At 41.7% G+C, this 19,352-nt stretch overlaps 1 protein-coding gene across 1 annotated transcript; it reads left to right on the top strand.

Moving 5' to 3' along the window:
* The first annotated feature begins 7,713 nt into the window (after positions 1 to 7,713).
* Positions 7,714 to 17,779, top strand: LOC110530083 (bcl-2-related ovarian killer protein homolog A). The gene is made up of 5 exons (XM_021612881.2): positions 7,714 to 8,133; positions 9,758 to 10,069; positions 10,807 to 10,935; positions 15,612 to 15,775; positions 16,473 to 17,779. The coding sequence occupies exons 2-5, from the start codon at positions 9,862 to 9,864 to the stop codon at positions 16,596 to 16,598; spliced, it is 627 nt and encodes a 208-aa protein (XP_021468556.1). The 5' UTR covers positions 7,714 to 8,133; positions 9,758 to 9,861; the 3' UTR covers positions 16,599 to 17,779.
* Positions 17,780 to 19,352: the final 1,573 nt, after the last annotated feature.

Below are 19,352 nucleotides of genomic sequence, written 5' to 3'. Positions count from 1 at the left end.
TGAAAAAAATATTTTAAAAATACCTTATTTACCTAAATGTTCAGACCCTTTGCTATGAGGCTGGAAATTGAGCTCAGGTCCATCCTGTTTCCATTGATCATCCTTGAGATGTTTCTTCAACTTGATTGGAGTCCACCTGTGGTAAATTCAAATTATTGGTCATTTCTGCAGCATTGAAGGTACCCAAGAACACAGTGGCTTCCATCACTCTTAAATGGAAGAAGTTTTGAACCACCAAGCCTCTTCCAAGAGCCGCTGCACACAATAATTCCCGGCTTCTCAAGCCTTATTGCTCAATTAATTGACTAAGTAATTTCTGATTTCATTAGGTTCTGAGGTTCACGTTCGCCTAACAAGCAAAAGGTCCCCGGTTCGAGACCGGGCGGAAACACATTTTAACAAATTGGTCCTTCGCACTTCTCAGTATTTGCTGTTCAGACTTTAGTTTCAGTAGTGTAGTGGTTATCACGTTCGCCTAACACTCGAAAGGTCCCCTGTTCGAGACCGGGCGGAAACACATTTTAACAAATTGTTCCTTCGCACTTCTCAGTATTTGCTATTCAGACTTTAGTTTCAGTAGTGTAGTGGTTATCACGTTCACCTCACACGCGAAAGTTAGTCACACCCTTAGTTTTTTTCTCATTCGGTTTCCGTAGTGTAGTGGTTATCACGTTCGCCAAACACGCAAAAGGTCCCCGGTTCGAGACTGGGCAGAACTACATTTTAACGAATTGGTCCTTCGCACTTCTCAGTATTTGCTATTCAGACTTTAGTTTCAGTAGTGTAGTGGTTATCACGTTCGCCTCCACCTGTGGTAAATTCAAATGATTGGTCATTTCTGCAGCATTGAAGGTACCCAAGAACACAGTGGCTTCCATCACTCTTAAATGGAAGAAGTTTTGAACTACCAAGCCTCTTCCAAGAGCCGCTGCACACAATAATTCCCGGCTTCTCAAGCCTTATTGCTCAATTAATTGACTAAGTAATTTCTGATTTCATTAGGTTCTGAGGTTCACGTTCGCCTAACAAGCAAAAGGTCCCCGGTTCGAGACCGGGCGGAAACACATTTTAACAAATTGGTCCTTCGCACTTCTCAGTATTTGCTATTCAGACTTTAGTTTCAGTAGTGTAGTGGTTATCACGTTCGCCTAACACTCGAAAGGTCCCCTGTTCGAGACCGGGTGGAAACACATTTTAACAAATTGTTCCTTCGCACTTCTCAGTATTTGCTATTCAGACTTTAGTTTCAGTAGTGTAGTGGTTATCACGTTCACCTCACACACGAAAGTTAGTCACACCCTTAGTTTTTTTCTCATTCGGTTTCTGTAGTGTAGTGGTTATCAGGTTCGCCTCACACGCGAAAGGTCCCCGGTTTGAATCCGGGCGGAAACATTTTGTAATATTCAATATTTCCCAATGCCCAGAGGCTAGCATTTGGTTTTAAACAGTTGAGGTTTGTCTAAACCTTGCTGTCTACCTCTCCGACCTGTGGATCAATGTTGCCGTTTTTTTGGGGACCTCCACCGTGCGATCTCTATGAATGTGACCAGACTGACAGCTTCTCTGAGCCAGGCAAATTCATTTATCAGGGTCATTGTAATGGATATATCCAAAGAAATGGCAATTTAATCCAAGGTAAAACCAACAAAAATGTAGATACCTTTTCTGTCATATCAGCTGCTTGATGTGATTGTGTGATAGATTTAGTTGGCTGGCTAGCAAAGGAAAAGTAGCTTGCCTGAAACCTTGTCTAAAGATTGTTGTGCGTAATGATGGTGACAGGTGTGCGTAATGAAGGGCAGCCTGGCGAAGTAGAGAGTGGGAGCATGGTTGACAGTACCCCCTCCCCCCACCCTCTAGGGGTGCCACCCGGTGTCCCACCTGGGTGAGCCTGACAGACCGGCCACGGCATGGGCGCTGGAGAAGCCGGCTGGAGCGTAGAAGGCCGATGAACCGGCAGAGGCGTGGGAGGCTAGCGAGACGGCTCAGGTGTGGGAGCCTGACAATGTGGCTGAGGCGTGAGAGCCCAGTGATCCCGCTGAGGTGTGGGAATCCGACGAACCTGCTGAGGCGCGGGAGCCTGATGGCCGGCTGAAGCATGACGTGGGGTCGGCGCATGCCGAGCCCACCTAGGCAAGACGACCTCTCGAGCCAGCTACGGCGTGGATGCCCAACGAGCTAGCTGAGGCACCTCCGGTTCCCTCGGCAATAGCACCCAGACTCCACGTCACCAACCAAAACTCCATGATGCTTCTGCAAGAAGGAAGTACAGGGAGTGAACGTTTAATTAGCACCTCGAGCACAAGAGAGGGAGAGCGGGAGCAGGCATGACACACATCAAACTCTGCTCCTTGTAGCACCGAATCCGCTCCTTCATTTTTTAAAACGTCATCCTTTCTCTCTTCAGTTCTTTCAAACTCCATGTCACTCTCATCAGTTTCACGTTCTGAGCTACTGAAGTATGGTTTTCGATTTTCTACTTGACACCCAAAATCTTCTCTTTCCCAAAGGTTTAACTTGTACCCTCGACCTTTCCCCCATCTTCTTCCTTGTCAGTTTCACCTTTCGAACTGCTGTAGCACTCCTCTCTTTTTCTAGGTTTTTTCCCCCTTTGTTTCTTCAACTTTTCCACTTTCTTCCACAAGTCCTTCCTCATTAGCTACTGAAATACGTTTTTTAATTTTTGTACTTGACACCTATCAACCTCCCGTCCCCGTCCTCTATATTTGAAACCCCCCAATCCTACGAGGTGTAATCATACCTTTCTGGAACTCACCTGCGGTTGTGCACCTGACATCTTTCTCCATAAGGTCTTCTTCTTTGGTATCATGGCGTTCGCACATTTTGTTTGTGCATGACGTCATCTACTCTGCAGTAGTGTGTGGTCGATCACATTAGATTTAGTGATGCACAAAAAAAAAAGGAAGGGGGAAAGGAAAAAAATTGCACCACCAACTAACCCTACACTACACCGCTATTACATACCACCAACTAACCCTAGACTTATTACATACTACATACTACTTATTACATATTACATACCACCAACTAACCCTACACTTATATACCACTATTTCATAATTTAAAAAAATGAAACACCCCATTACACTACTTTAACCCTAACTGACCCTACACCAGGCCAACGGCCTGGGAGGAAGGGACTCAATACACCTTGTAACTCTCAAACACCCAAGTACTTATCCGCAGCTGCTATCACAACATATATTTTCTATGATTGACAATGTATGCTAAGAAGGCAACCTTATTGAAGCACAAATTCCTACCACTCTGTATTGGCCTAGGCCTAGTAACCACGCTTGAACCATCATCCTCTACTCACCTTCTGTTCTACTCGGACCTTGGCAACCTCAACCTGTCTCTCTCGCACCAGTTACTTCTGATCCCCAGCCACATGGACACACCCACAATTGAAACCATTTGTTTTTCTCCCCACCAACACTACTCATTCCTTTGTTCCGTCTCGGGAATCAAATCCAATTGTATTCATCACATGCTTTGTAAACAACAACAACACTAACAGTGAAACGCTTACACACGGGCCCTTACCAACAATGCAGAGAGAAAGAAAATAGAGAAACAATAGCAAAGTAATAATAAAATATAGAATAATAATAAAAGTAGACCAAAGTGAAGGGAGAAAAAAAACAAATGCAAAGAAAACCAGTGAAGGAATCTACTGTTGAGAAATAATATAAATGTAAAACATGTAATAATAAAAGTATCTGTGTTATCTAGTGGAAATCGCTCTGTCATTTCATGGTTGCAAAAATTCTACAGGATTTGCTCAATTTCAGTTTATGTGAGAAGACAAGCACTGAATAGTGTGTGGAATCATTGTACCATCTAAAATGCTGTGAAATAGATTTTCAATAACCAAAAATATTGTTTGTACAGCTGTTTGAAGCTGGTGGACCAAAACCACTGTTTGAACCTGGTGGACCAAAACCACTGTTTGAAGCTGGTGGACCAAAACCACTGTTTGAACCTGGTGGACCAAAACCACTGTTTGAACCTGGTGGACCAAAACCACTGTTTGAACCTGGTGGACCAAAACCACTGTTTGAACCTGGTGGACCAAAACCACTGTTTGAACCTGGTGGACCAAAACAACTGTTTGAACCTGGTGGACCAAAACCACTGTTTCAACCTGGTGGACCAAAACCACTGTTTCAACCTGGTGGACCAAAACCACTGTTTGAACCTGGTGGACCAAAACCACTGTTTGAACCTGGTGGACCAAAACCACTGTTTGAAGCTGGTAGACCAAAACCAGTTTTGGTCCACAGCTGTAAAAAATATATTTTTTGTTATTGAAAAGATACAGTGCCTTGCGAAAGTATTCGGACCCTTGAACTTTGCGACCTTTTGCCACATTTCAGGCTTCAAACATAAAGATATAAAACTGTATTTTTTTGTGAAGAATCAACAACAAGTGGGACACAATCATGAAGTGGAACGACATTTATTGGATATTTCAAACTTTTTAAACAAATCAAAAACTGAAAAATTGGGCGTGCAAAATTATTCAGCCCCCTTAAGTTAATACTTTGTAGCGCCACCTTTTGCTGCGATTACAGCTGTAAGTCGCTTGGGGTATGTCTCTATCAGTTTTGCACATCGAGAGACTGACATTTTTTCCCATTCCTCCTTGCAAAACAGCTCGAGCTCAGTGAGGTTGGATGGAGAGCATTTGTGAACAGCAGTTTTCAGTTCTTTCCACAGATTCTCGATTGGATTCAGGTCTGGACTTTGACTTGGCCATTCTAACACCTGGATATGTTTATTTTTGAACCATTCCATTGTAGATTTTGCTTTATGTTTTGGATCATTGTCTTGTTGGAAGACAAATCTCCGTCCCAGTCTCAGGTCTTTTGCAGACTCCATCAGGTTTTCTTCCAGAATGGTCCTGTATTTGGCTCCATCCATCTTCCCATCAATTTTAACCATCTTCCCTGTCCCTGCTGAAGAAAAGCAGGCCCAAACCATGATGCTGCCACCACCATGTTTGACAGTGGGGATGGTGTGTTCACAGCTCATCACCCTGTTGCTTTTACGCCAAACATAACGTTTTGCATTGTTGCCAAAAAGTTCAATTTTGGTTTCATCTGACCAGAGCACCTTCTTCCACATGTTTGGTGTGTCTCCCAGGTGGCTTGTGGCAAACTTTAAACAACACTTTTTATGGATATCTTTAAGAAATGGCTTTCTTCTTGCCACTCTTCCATAAAGGCCAGATTTGTGCAATATACGACTGATTGTTGTCCTATGGACAGAGTCTCCCACCTCAGCTGTAGATCTCTGCAGTTCATCCAGAGTGATCATGGGCCTCTTGGCTGCATCTCTGATCAGTCTTCTCCTTGTATGAGCTGAAAGTTTAGAGGGACGGCCAGGTCTTGGTAGATTTGCAGTGGTCTGATACTCCTTCCATTTCAATATTATCGCTTGCACAGTGCTCCTTGGGATGTTACTTTCGCAAGGCACTGTATATCACAGCGATTTAGATGGTACGCTATTCAGGAATGTCATCAGGGTTCATTTCCACACACAAACACACACGGTTTAGGTTTGTGTATAGTCAACGCTTTGTTATTAAAAGAATATTGTGCCTCTCATTCAGATCTGCCATGCACACCTCTGCTAGCAACACTAGCACTGCCCCAGTCAGCTTCTTACTGTGTTGCCAGCACAAGGCCCATCAAGACAGGAGGTCACGTTTTTGTCTTGGACCACGGTCGATGGAAAGAGCCCATGAGAACAGCCATTGATGGGGTCCTGGCCAAGCACCATGGTGAGAAAGACAGCCTGAATCCTGAAGCAGGTGGATGGGGATGATGCTGCCCTAGTGCAGAGTACATGCAATGACCCAAACAGCATCCTGCACCCTACCGCAAGGCAGCATATCTCCAGGCATGTGAAACATCTGGCCAAGCATAAGAACATCAGCTCTGCTCTTAACACCAGCACAGAGAAGCTCCTGGACACACAGGAGCGGTGGCAGCGTCTTACTGCAGAGAGTGAAACGGTCACTGTTCCAGTCACACCCCAGGCACCTGCTCCAGTAAACTCACCAGGGGTGTGTCCTCCCCAGGATGCCCCTCTGCCACAGGTTGCAGTCGAGAGGATGGTGAAAGAGATCAGCAGTTAAAAGGGGGCAGTGAGGAAGCCGCAAACAGAGGAAAAGAGGAAAGAGAAAATCCTCAGAGCAGCATCCCTCAGGCTGTCTGAGCAGGTTTTGCCACCAGCCACTGAAACAAGGCCCCAACAGCCCAGACATAAATATCAGCTTTCCTGGAGTGTCAGGAAAATGTATCTACTGCCTAGCCAAAGTGTTTTCCCTGTACCATGCACAGGGCATGATGACAGATGACCTGGAGGGATTTCCAACAATCTGCTTTTTATGAGACTGAAAAGCAGAGATGGGTGGTGAAAAGTGGAAGTGACTCTGTAGTCACACACACACACACACACACACACACACACACACACACACACACACACACACACACACACACACACACACACAGGAGCTTTTCATCTATTTCCATTGAAGGAAGTGGTTTGGATTCATGTTTGATTAGTATTTATGTAGTACCTTTGAAATACTACATATTACATTACTGAACCCCACCACACATACCTTTCCAAATGAAATCATTACCCTTATGTAAATCAATTGATTAATCTTAAGTAATAAAGTCATGTTTAATTGTCATTGTTGGGGAGTAGTGAACTTCATGTATTTCAACTAGTAATCTACCTACATTTTGTAGTAACTTGGTGGTTGTTGAACTCAATTTAACTCAATGTAATTTTTGACATGTAGAGGTGTAGCTAACTACTGGAACTACACACAACTTTTTTTGCAGAAAGAAAATTAAATATGGGTGAAGTAGGCAATAACTTATTTCCTTTTTTTAGCACCAGACCTGCCTAATTCTCACTTGAAACATAGATTTTGTGTTTAATAGGCGAAATGACACATTCTGTTAACATCTGACTTCAAAATGATCTGTTCTTGCAATTTGTAGTCTGACATTATATATTTAGATATGATACTTTTCCCACTAAGTAGTGTTGATGCAATGAACTACTTTTACAAAGTAACTTGAGTTTTAAGGAAACCATATTTTTCTTAAGTGTAGATTTAGTGTATCTTCACTTCTTCCAGTAATAAGTAATTGGCATAATCTTCGTAAAGTACATTTTCTGAGTAGCTTCCCCAACACTGTTTATTGTTATGGCCTACATTTGGAATGTGGAGAGCAATGTTTGCGTGTAAGGACTAAGGAGCTGGTTTCTATTTCTAATCCTTTTAACCCATTGGGATTAAAGGTGCGCCACTCCTGGCCCCTTTGTCTTTGGGACGAGTTAAATATAGAGATAATACATGGTGTTTTGTCCGGTATAGGTAGACTAAACAATGGTAACAGTGGCATTGGTGTTCAATCAATAACCTTATAAATGGATTATACCCAGTAGGCCTATGAGATCGTTATTTTATTGAGTTGCAGGCTAGCCTATTTGTTAGGTCTTTATTTAAATACAATTTAGAATGCAATTCATTCAGATAACCAAGACATATGATACAACTAATTATATGAATATGAATGAATTTTCATGGTTATTATGTTAAAGCAGACACAAATACATGCTCCGTTTATAAAGGTTATGACTGTGGCCAAGGACCGCTGCGCTGCGCAGAGAGTGGTTCAAAATACGTACTCTGCGCTTCCCGTCTCCTCCGCACAAATCAAATCGTTTGCCACGGAAAGAAGGAAATTGAAGAGCTGGTTTACCTTAAACTTGTTCAATGAATTTTGTCTTTACGGGCTAGTAGCTACATTAATCGCGGGGCTTATCTGCAGTTTGCCAAAGCGTTAGGTTTTAATTGTAGAAGGTTGCGAGTGCAAGACAAGGAATTCCATAAATTATATCCCCGTTGAGATGGGGTTGTTTGATTCGATTGTGACGACGGTAATGCAGACAGGAATTAGAATTTGAACATCGTATCCGAGAGGACTTGTCTTAGCTTGGCACCTGAGGAATGATTTGAATCCAATCAAAAAGTCGTCGTTGAATTCCCTGTGATGCGTGTCTTTCAGCAGGTGTCAGGTGAGTTCACTCTATCCTCGTTACTTATAATAAATACCCAGGTTAAAAGGTGTGATTGAGAATGAATGAGTAACGAAGAAGAAAATGCTATTTCACCGTAATTCTAAGCGATGCATATATGTTTAATACATTGGTATATTTTCGCAGTAAAATAAATGATGGGAAATGCTCTAAGCTAATTGTGCGGTTAATATAGCTTGTGACACATGTATACGTTTCTAATACACGTAGGGATATTAAATAATCGTAGGCTTATAATAATAATATTGTCTCATGCCCTGGGGTAGACCTTGATCATGACTCTCCTTTAAATAAGATTTTTGGGATGAAAGCGTCTTCTGTAGGGGGGAGTTTTGTTTAAAGAGCTGCAACGCTTGGTCTGAACATGAACATGAATCGCTTGTGGTACGGTTTTGGAAGAATAACAGCAATAAATTATTTTCAAAATACAAGGTTAAATTGACACATACATTTGATAGGATTCCCACATGGCCATATTCCCACGTTACAGGGCTTGTTTATGGAAGACATAATGGACTACCTGTGATAATTAGATATCTGTCTCCAAACATGTGTGAACTGAAGACGGATGCCACAAACGTTTTGTCACTGAAAAACAATGTAAGCTGCAACTGTGTTAAAACCGGTTTAAACAGTGTACACAGTAATTGTGTATTTTGCATTTGTGAAATTATTTTGATGTGATATGAAAGTAGAGGGATTATGTTTCTAGAACCATACTGCAATTGGGAATGGATTCTAGTTTAGTTGGAGAATGTGGCTGTTTTGGCTTCGAGGTAATTCGCCCTTTAAACAAAACAAGTAAAGTCCTTTATTCCAATAATGGGCTAGGCCAGGGGTTCCAAACTAATTTTGCCAAGGGGGCTGCATTTGGTCTTCAACGAGCATCACTGAAAATTGGTTATAGTTCCTTGCTGTCTAAATTTGCAAAAAAAATGTAGTCCTCTCTCCATTGTTTTTGGAATTATCTGTGCTATCTGAATGTCTAGATTTCATTTAGGTGATTATTCGCGAGCTGGACACAGTCAAGAAACTGTATGAATGTATGTTTCAGATACATGTTAGAGGTGAGGTTTTTGAAGTAATTTTTTTTTAAAGTATGCTTTGGCCACATATGAGTAGCCTACAGGATGAGTCAACAACATTATTTGGGTATAAGTTAACAGAATATGAACTTTTAAGTGAGATTTTCACTGGACAGTAACTTTAATTCCAGGTTTTAGATGCTAACCCCATCCCCAAATGAAAACTAAACATGGATTCCATGTTGTGATCTCACTTTGCGTGCACACCTGTCTGTTTCACACCTGTTTGTCTAGCTAATCAGCCTCGCAATACGGGCTAGCTGGTACAGTCATTGGACCATGACTTATCTCGCAAGTTGTTGCTATGGAATGCCCTTAGAACACGTCTTATTCATAAAATAATTAATAAAGGTGTCTAAATTTGGGCTATGGCAAGTTTATGAATCATACAACCTACTTGAAGATGCATAAGAAAGTGGTGTATGATATTAAATCATGCATTTTTACCCATTTTTATTGTTTCATATATTCACAAATCTTTAATTTGATAAATACAAAACATTTGACTTTTTCAACAGATTGGAGATTTAGTTCATTGTAGTGGCTCCAGCTGAGAAGAACCACTCAGGCACTGATACACCAAAGTGATCAGGTTTTCCCTGATCAGAATCCTGCTTTGGAGATGGAGGTGATTCGTCGCTCCTCTGTGTTTGCAGCCGGGGTGATGGAAGCCTTTGACCATTCCCCGTCCGACAAAGAACTGGTGTCCCAGTCCAAGGCACTGTGTAGGGACTACATACACTCTAGGCTCAACATCTATGGGCTGGGCTCGTCCAAAACTCAGGTGGACTCAACTCTTTGTGAGGTGTCTGCCGTGCTTCTCTGTCTCGGTAAGAACCTGCTGCAAACTGTTACAAACTTAATGTACCAAAAAAATCCTGCATGTGCACCACTTGTCTTCAAATCTAGCATTTTACAGTATAGGTCAGTGCTTTGGAGCTGTGTTTCCCTTGAGATTCCCTATGTTCCCTGAATAGATTGGACACACTGTACTGGTTTTGTCCTCCACATGTATATTGCTTCTTTCTTGAGATTAAGGACAGGCAGCGGACTGACATGCATGACTGAGAGGTATCAAAAAATGTCTGACAATCCGAGGTGAAGGCATTCAAGCTACGACATTGTTCAGTTTAGTAGGCTAACCAAGGCAGGTGAGGCAGGCCTAAATGCAAGATTTGAAGAGCAATGTAATATAGTGAGGTAATGTGGTCATCTACATTTACCAAAAGGTGGTGCAGGACCTGTCTGGACACTGGTGGGTTTATGGGCTTTGGCTGATTTGTTCAGCTTGGGTTGGGTTATGGCCGAGACGATGAATTTGTTTGCTAAGATTATTACAACAAATCTATAAAAGCTTGGACACAGAGCCCAAAAGATTGGGAACAACTGACCTATGACAGTTTCTCTGACCAGTCTGGTTTTCCTAATGCCCCTGTGCTTCAATGATTGTTTCAACAAAGTCACTTTGTCATGAAGTTGTTAATTGGGTAGATAGACCTGTTGTTCTTTCTCAGTGCTACCCTGTCTCTAATTGTTCAGCCCTTGTGGTCCTTCCTGGTTTTCCTAGGTGATGAGCTGGAGTGCATGCGGCCGAGTGTCTACCGGAACGTGGCGAGACAGCTCAACATCTCAGTGGCCATGGAGACCACGGTATCCGATGCCTTTGTTGCCGTGGCAACAGATATATTTTCTGCAGGTGAACAGCTGCAAGGGAAGGGGCAGCAATTGTGGGGATAGATTTAGGAGGTTGATGTCGCGTAAGCCCTTTAAGAATCTGCACACGTATTTTCCCACGTTTTCCCATTGACATGCATGATTAACTCTTTCGTCCCAAGGTTTGGGAACAAATCTTAAGTTGATTTTTAAACCCTATGTGTTTGGGACCAAGCAATCCTACATGAGCTTTGAGGAATGTGTGTTTTGAGACAGGGCTACAAGATGCCCGGTTATTTGAAACTATTGCTTCTTGCAACACTTTGTTGAGCATTGTTTTTGTGACACATTTTTCACCCAGTAGCATCATTTACCATAAATATGAGAGGATGTACTCCCTAAAGACAGAGTTCTGAAAATGTACCAAAAAACACGTACCCATGTCTTCTCTTTGTCCGTCTACACACGAGAACATTGGGTGTCTGGAACAACTGTTCTATTCCGTCACTGGTACATACAGTCTCTGCTGTGTGAATGCATCTCACTGTACATCTTTGTCTGTTTACTTGACAAGTTGAAACTTTAACAGAAACATCACTAGTATACACAGTTTCTGCTACGGGACTTGCCACTCTGGCATGATTAAAGATAAAGAGTTATTCAATGTCACACATGAATTACTGCTACAGCACAGTATGAGTTCCCTGGACCGCATGAATAATAAGTCTCTCAAACTTGGCTCTATGTCTGGAAAGATAAAAATAGCCTCAATTTCAAGCATTTTCCTAGCTAACATTTTGGCTGAACTGTGACTGTTTTGACGTCACCAGGGGCATTTTTGGAACACCGTGGGATTCCTCCAGAGAGGAAAACAAACCACTGACCCAGGCAACGTTGGCCTTTAAGGGATGTGGGGTTCAACAGCTGTATATTTATCGGACTGAAAAGATAAGCGACATTCTTTACATGCGATGATTTGCAATAGAGAATAAGGATGTTATGTCAATCAAATGCTGCACTAAGGCAAACGGACCATAATGGATCATAGTCGCAGGTTTGATCACGATTCGTGGTTCAAAAACTCTTGAAATGAAGGGTTCCGACATCCAGTAATACACCATTATGTGACATAATTGGTTTCTACATTTGATGAGGAAGTACTTTGGCGACACTTTTCGCCGCTAGACACTATTTGGGGTGTTTTTTTCCAGTCCCCCCTACATCATTCTGATTGATGAGAGGTGTTTCAGACATAATTATGCCCTAGAGCGTTATTTATAAACAATTGTGCCGGGAGAGTTGAACCAATCGTTTGATTGAGCCAGCTGTCTAATCTACAAAAAATTGAATGGAGTCATGTTTTGTCGCAATTGTTGTGGCCGTTGTGTTTTAGCCAATTGCACGGTCTCACTAGGATGAGTAGATGTGGTTGTCCTTGTTCAACAGAGCCACTGAACTTAACGGCGCTCCTATCTGCCAGGACATTGAAGGATATCTAGGGTGACTCGTTTTCCCTGGCTTTGTAAAGACTACAGCCTGACGGGAGCCATGCTTCCTTGTCCAATTGTGTTCCCACCCTTGAAGGCATCCTGAAATCGCTATCAATTCTGGATATTGTGGTTTGCTTACAACCAGGAAATGTAGATGGCCTGTTTTTCTACCGGTGAGACGCAGAAACATATGTGTGTAGTGAGACAATTCTCGATTTTTTATGACCCATATAATATGTTAATAACATATTAATGGACATACCTCAGGAGGCTGAAGAAATTTGGCTTGTCACCAAAAGCACTCACAAACTTCTACAGATGCACAATCAAGAGCATCCTGTCGGGCTGTATCACCGCCTGGTACGGCAACTGCTCCGCCCACAACCGTAAGGCTCTCCAGAGGGTAGTGCGGTCTGCACAACGCATCACCGGGGGCAAACTACCTGCCCTCCAGGACACCTACACCACCCGATGTCACAGGAAGGCCATAAAGATCATCAAGGACAACAACCACCCGAGCCACTGCCTGTTCACCCCGCTATCATCCAGAAGGCGAGGTCAGTACAGGTGCATCAAAGCAGGGACTGAGAGACTGAAAAACAGCTTCTATCTCAAGGCCATCAGACTGTTAAACAGCCACCACTAACATTGAGTGGCTGCTGCCAACACACTGACTCAACTCCAGCCACTTTAATAATGGGAATTGATGGAAATTGATGGAAATATATCACTAGCCACTTTAAACAATGCTACTTAATATAATGTTTACATAGCATACATTATTCATCTCATATGTATATGTATATACTGTACTCTATATCATCTACTGCATCTTTATGTAATACATGTATCACTAGCCACTTTAAACTATGCCACTTTGTTTACATACTCATCTCATATGTATATACTGTACTCGATACCATCTACTGCATCTTGCCTATGCCGTTCTGTACCATCACTCATTCATATCTTTATGTACATATCCTTTATCCCTTTACACTTGTGTGTATAAGGTAGTAGTTTTGGAATTGTTAGGTTAGATTACTCGTTGGTTACTACTGCATTGTCGGAACTAGATGCACAAGCATTTCGCTACACTCGCATTAACATTTGCTAACCATGTGTGTGTGACAAATACATTTGATTTGATGCATTGAAAGAGCAGCTTTCTCTTGTACACTTCCTGCCAAGTGCACCAACCAAGCTTGCTTCCCCCAAATGTGCCCCAGTTCTCGCTCTTCCACTCCTCTCCCTTCCCTCCATCTTCTTCTTATACCTAGACAATCTTCTCTCTATTCTGGGCTGTGTTGTCTCACATCAGGGTCAGATCTCTGTAGGGAGTTAGACATTGCGAGTACAGTCCTGTCCCAGAGGGAGTTACCTTATTTAAACCTTCCCAGAAGTCTGTAGAGCCAAGCCACAGGTCAGTCAGTTCAGGCAAACAAAACGGCTTAAAGGAGGCTAATGCCATTAGCCTCGCTATTGCATCACAGCCATAACAAGGGTGGCACCCGAACGGCTTTAATAGGAAACAAGTGACCTCTTTGATGTGAAGCTCTGATGCGGTCGCAACCATCACTTGCTCTTTCTCTCTATTAGCTAATACTGTACAGTAGACTTCTGAATTATGTAGTGTCTTGGGACTGCATATGTGCACTAAACTGGAGCATGTAGATATAGGTAACTGCCAAACTAAAGGAACCCCAAAACAGTATCTTAAAGTAACTGCCTAGTGCACGTCTCACTTTTTAAACGTCGTATTCTGTTAACTTGTACCAAATAATGATGTTGACTCGTTTTATACTTGTGTTTGTGGCCAAAGCATAAATTGGGGGGGGGGGGGGGGGGGGGGGGGGGGACATTTAAAAAAAAAAACACCTCAAAACTTGTTTCTCAAACCGGCCGTTTCAAAAATGCTTGCTCTTTCCTCATAGAACATGATTTCAACTTCATGAGGAGGATGAGCTGTCCAATCAATGGTCTACTTGCGTGATTATTTTTAATGACTGGTATACGCCCATACCATTCTGTTGTTGGGGGTACTTACACACCATTCCAACACAGAAAAGCAGCTTTTTAACATGCTTCGTTACCATTTTCTGGATGGAAAACTATTTCACTTGTATTTCATAGAAATCTGGAAACACTGGGCAGTTACTTTAATTGGGTGTCTGGCTGCCAGAGCAGCTTCAATGCCCCTTGGCATAGATTCTACTAGTGTCTGGAATTCTATTCGGGGAATGCAACACCATTCTTCCACAAGAAATTCTATAATTTGGTGATTTTGCTGATGGTGGTGTCAAACCCTGTCCCAGGTGCCGATCCAGAATCAAAAATGTGGGAAGAAGTCAATGGGTGTGAATACGTTCCGGACGCACTGTATAGCCTTTTGTGTAATTCCTTGCCCTGCTGAGTTTCTGCTTACCGGCAGGGTGTGATATTTTACGCACCAGCACATAATCTAGTCTTTTACGCATACAACTCTGACAGAGTATCCCTTTACGCACAGTCTTTGTATACATTCCTGTGCACTATTTTTCATGTTGCATTTATTTTTCATATCATTTCACATGTTGCCTCTATACGCTGATGTGATAATGTTGTACATGTGTTTACACATTTATTTACGTGTCATGTGACATTTACCTGATCCCCACCTCTATTTCTAAAACTATTTAATACATTTTTCAATATGGCTGTAACATAACAAAATGTGGAAAAAGTTAAGGGGTCTGAATACTTTCCCGAATGCAATGTACACGGCAGACCAATCCGAACTCCTCTCTCGGCATGTCCAGCCAATCCCTTATCTAAGCCAATCATGGCTAGCGGGAAGGTTCCTGTATTTTTCCGTAGCTAAACTATAACTAGACTCGCAATTTAACAATTTGATTTGTATTTACAGTTGCGATACAAGTTTGTTATTAAGTCACATGAAAGTTCACATGTTCCAGAAGGCATTTCTGCCGAAAAAACACATGTTTACGTTCACATGCCTCTCCTGTGAAGTAGTGACGCATATGCCTAGTTTCCTGAAACGATTCACAAATACATTTTTGAATTGGGACTGGTTAACTACAATGCACACTTATTAGGAGTCTACTGTTTTGATATTAGCTAAGTACTTTTCATTAATGCTTTAGTATTGCAATAAAAAAGTATGAAGCATCAAGATCCCCTACACCACAATCAGCCAACTAATCTGTGATTCTCTCTCTCCTGTCCATAGGCATCACATGGGGTAAGGTAGTATCTATGTATGCCGTGGCCGGCGCTCTGGCGGTGGACTGTGTACGTCAGAACCAGCCTGCTACGGTCCAAACCATAGTGGACAGTCTGGGTCAGTTTGTCCGTAAGAACCTGGCCCCTTGGCTGAAGAAACGTGGAGGATGGGTGAGTGACTGGACTGTTATTGTTGCTGGACTGTTGTTGCTGACCAAGGGACAGTTTTTTGTTTGTTTTGTAACTACCACATAGTTGTGGCTTAAGTAAAAGGAAGATTATTAAATCCGCATTCTGGATTTTGATTTGACTTATTAGGATCCCCATTAGCCGACACCAATGGCAACAGCTAGTGTCCTCCCCTCCATCAGAGATCTGTATATAATGACAAGATGCTCATGTCTCCGCCTAAAAATGGGATGTCGTTGTCCCAAATGCGGGAAGGCAGGGGACAAGCTTAGATCCAAAATTAGCCCATAAGCCCATAGGGCTAATTTTGGACAGTTTGGAGAGAGTGAAACCTTTTGCTTCGCCTCTTCCTCTCTGCCTCCATGTCGTTTTTTGAATTACACTGATGTGAGTAGTTTCCCTATGTTGCCCTCTACTGGTTCCCAGGGGAAGCACATGGGCAACATATAACCAACAATTTTTTGTTTTCTTCTCAATTGAAGGAACATTGATTCCTTACATCCTCCTTCTCCAAAAAAAATGTTGTCCTTCCCTCTGACCTTCTCCTCTAATGTGTTTTTGAGAAGGAAGAAAGGCTAGAGGACACAAGGCATTTAGGAAATAATGATATGTGGGACAAGTGTGTCCTGAAAGTTTCCAACTGTGACCTTTCCAATGTGACCTCTTTGTCTTTTTCCAGACCGACATTAAGAAATGTGTGGTGAAATTAGATGCCGTTCCTCAAACCCATTGGCTGTCTCCTGTTGCCGAATCCTGCAAGCACTTTCTGTCAACACTGTACATCTACATTATGAAGGAGCCATGAAGGAATTGAGAGAGGAACTGTGGTTGAAAGGCCAAGAGCTCCAAGTCCTTGAATTTGAAGGCTCTGTGCTTCAGATGAACTAGACAGCAGACACCCTCTATCTTTTTGACGGAACACATTTTGTTAAGATTGGTGATGGCCATCTAAACAGTGACTCTCCTTCGTGCAGAGTGCAAGTCACAGTATCACATTTTGTATAATCATCATCAATTTAATCAACAATGACTGCTCTTCTTCTGAAGAGTAATCCCAGTTACCCGGAAGTAAAATTCTCGCGTACGTTTTCACTTCCCGGCCATGAGAGATTATACAAAGTGTAGTCACAGTCAATTTCATATACACATATCTTCAGTTCCGATGATCAACTTTTGCTCAAAGTACTTGTACAAAACCATGTATCTTTCAGTGTTGTAATATAGTTTCCGCTACCGTGTTGCAGTGAGTATGTGTACTGTGGTAGGTGCTCAAATCTCTGAAGTAAGATCCAGTCTGATGATAACTCAAGAATATCATCTGGGACTTTACACTGAAAAATGGACAAAGTGATAGCATCTGTTCTATGGACAAGAATGTGATGCTTTTTGCTGCACCCCTGTGAAGGACATATGAAATGTATGATGAGTAACTACTTTGTTGTGATGGGATGCAACAGTCTATCCAGGCTTTGTCCAAACTGTACAGTGCTGTTGATCTCAGGGGTGCATTCACTAGGAAGCAAACGAGCAGAAACGGGGAGGGATCTACCTTGCATTTTGTCCAATAAGAAACACTTTTGTTGCAAAATGTTTTGCTACAGTGTGCACTAATGAGTACGCCCCAGTTGTACCCCTCAATATGTACCATTGAGTACAAAAGACAGAATGATGCCTATTCTATTTCTTTGAGACTTTTTAAATACTATCTTTAACTAATGTATTTTATTGGGAAACTGTAGTGATGATGATGATGATTGAATCTGTATCTTTTTACAGCATCTTTCCTGTGGTCACTTGCAATATTTACTTAAAGGTCCAATGCAGCAATTTTTTATCTCAATATCAAATCATTTCTGGAGAACAATTTAGTACCTTATTGTGATTATTTTCAATTAAAATTGTCCAAATGAAACAGCTTCTTAGCAAAGAGCAATTCCTCAAGCAAAAAATGTTGCTGTCTGGTAGTGGTCTGAGTGGGGAGGGGAAAACTAGTTGTTATTGGCAGAGAGGTTTGTAACTTTTATTTATTTATGGTGACGTTACCAGGCAGGCCAAAACTCCATCCCTCCAAAACAGGCTGACATTTCAGGCAGTCTTTTCAAACAGCTCTTACACTAAAAAAAAGTGCATTATCATAATTTTCACAATTTCACAGTGTTATTCCAACCTCCGTGTCAAAATATATATATATAACGCACAGTGAACTCTAATTCGTGACTACACTGGGCCTTTAATATTGAGCTTTTATATGCAAAATAAACGTAACACTATCGAGATAATGGTGTTGTAAACAGCGGAGCAAAATCATCACAATTAGATCATTTTAATTGTTCAAATCAATCCAATTGTATTGGTCACATACAGATGGTTAGCAGATGTTAATGCGAGTGTAGCGAAATGCTTGTAAACAATGTACGAAATAATACATATAAAAACAAATAACTGCCTAGTTTTCTAAGGACCTGAAGCGAAGCGAACATCTCTGTCGGCGCCATCAAGGAGTTTCATTTGTTTTTATTCAACAGATCCATTTGGGTTCAATACAGCCTTTGTGGGAAGGACACAACCTGGTTTATGGTAGCATTAAATTAAGTGCTTCATACTGAACTCATACAAAACATTACAAATGATTTGTAGAAAAAACATCACCCGTTTCAGTGATACATTGTTTTTTTTCTTCAAATGTTACTCTCACGCACTCCCCATGAGACACATGCATTTGATCCTCTTATCTCACACACATTGAATAGTACTGCTTTCATAATTCTAATTAGTCCATTGTGTAGTCAGTGTGTTATTTTCTCGACTGTTCTCCAAATTGTATTGAGATCGGAGCATCTGAACCTGCAATTTAACATCACGAGCCAACCTGGTCTCAGAGCATTTCATATTATTTTGTAGAAAGAAGACGAGTAGGCAGCCGTGAACTATTAACATAATATATTTACAAAATAATAAATATGGGAACAGTCAGCCGAGTATCAGGACGCACAACTGCAACGCGTTTTGTCTACTAGAGTCTTCGTCAGGCAGCGTTATGGACGGAAGCTGACGTGTCTCTCGAAATAGAGGTGGGGACAGGTAAATGTCACATGACAAGTAAACTATATGAAAAACACCTGCAACAGTATCACATCAGCGTATAGAGGTGCGTAAAATTCATTGCATAAAAACACAGGAAGCATACCATGGCGGAAATCAGAAACTCATCAGAGCAAGGAATTACACAAAAGGCTACACACTGCATTCAGAAAGTTTTCAGACCCCTTGACTTTTTCCACATTTTTGTCCCTCACCTACACACAATACCCCATAATGACAAAGCGAAAACAGGTTTTTAGAATAATTGGCAAAAGTATTTAAAAAAATTAATAATAAAAATACCAATTGTGATGAGACTTGAAATTGAGCTCAGTTGCATCCTGTTTCCATTGATCATCCTTGAGATGTTTCTACAACTTGATTGGAGTCCACCTGTGGTATATACTGTATTATTGACTGTATGTTTGTTTATTCCATGTGTAACTTTGTGTCGTTGTATGTGTCAAACTGCTTTGCT

The sequence above is a fragment of the Oncorhynchus mykiss genome, chromosome 8, assembly GCF_013265735.2.
Source record: "Oncorhynchus mykiss isolate Arlee chromosome 8, USDA_OmykA_1.1, whole genome shotgun sequence".
NCBI classification, from domain to species: domain Eukaryota; kingdom Metazoa; phylum Chordata; class Actinopteri; order Salmoniformes; family Salmonidae; genus Oncorhynchus; species Oncorhynchus mykiss.
Note: the sequence above shows the minus strand (reverse complement) of the source record. Positions and strands in the feature narration are given on the sequence as shown.

Bases quoted from the DNA above. Each gene is read 5' to 3' on its own strand.
- LOC110530083 (XM_021612881.2), top strand. From the start codon at position 9,862: ATGGAGGTGATTCGTCGCTCCTCTGTGTTTGCAGCCGGGGTGATGGAA. The intron at 10,936-15,611 runs GTGAACAGCTGC...TCCTGTCCATAG, and splicing joins AACAGATATATTTTCTGCAG to GCATCACATGGGGTAAGGTA. The intron at 15,776-16,472 runs GTGAGTGACTGG...GTCTTTTTCCAG, and splicing joins TGAAGAAACGTGGAGGATGG to ACCGACATTAAGAAATGTGT.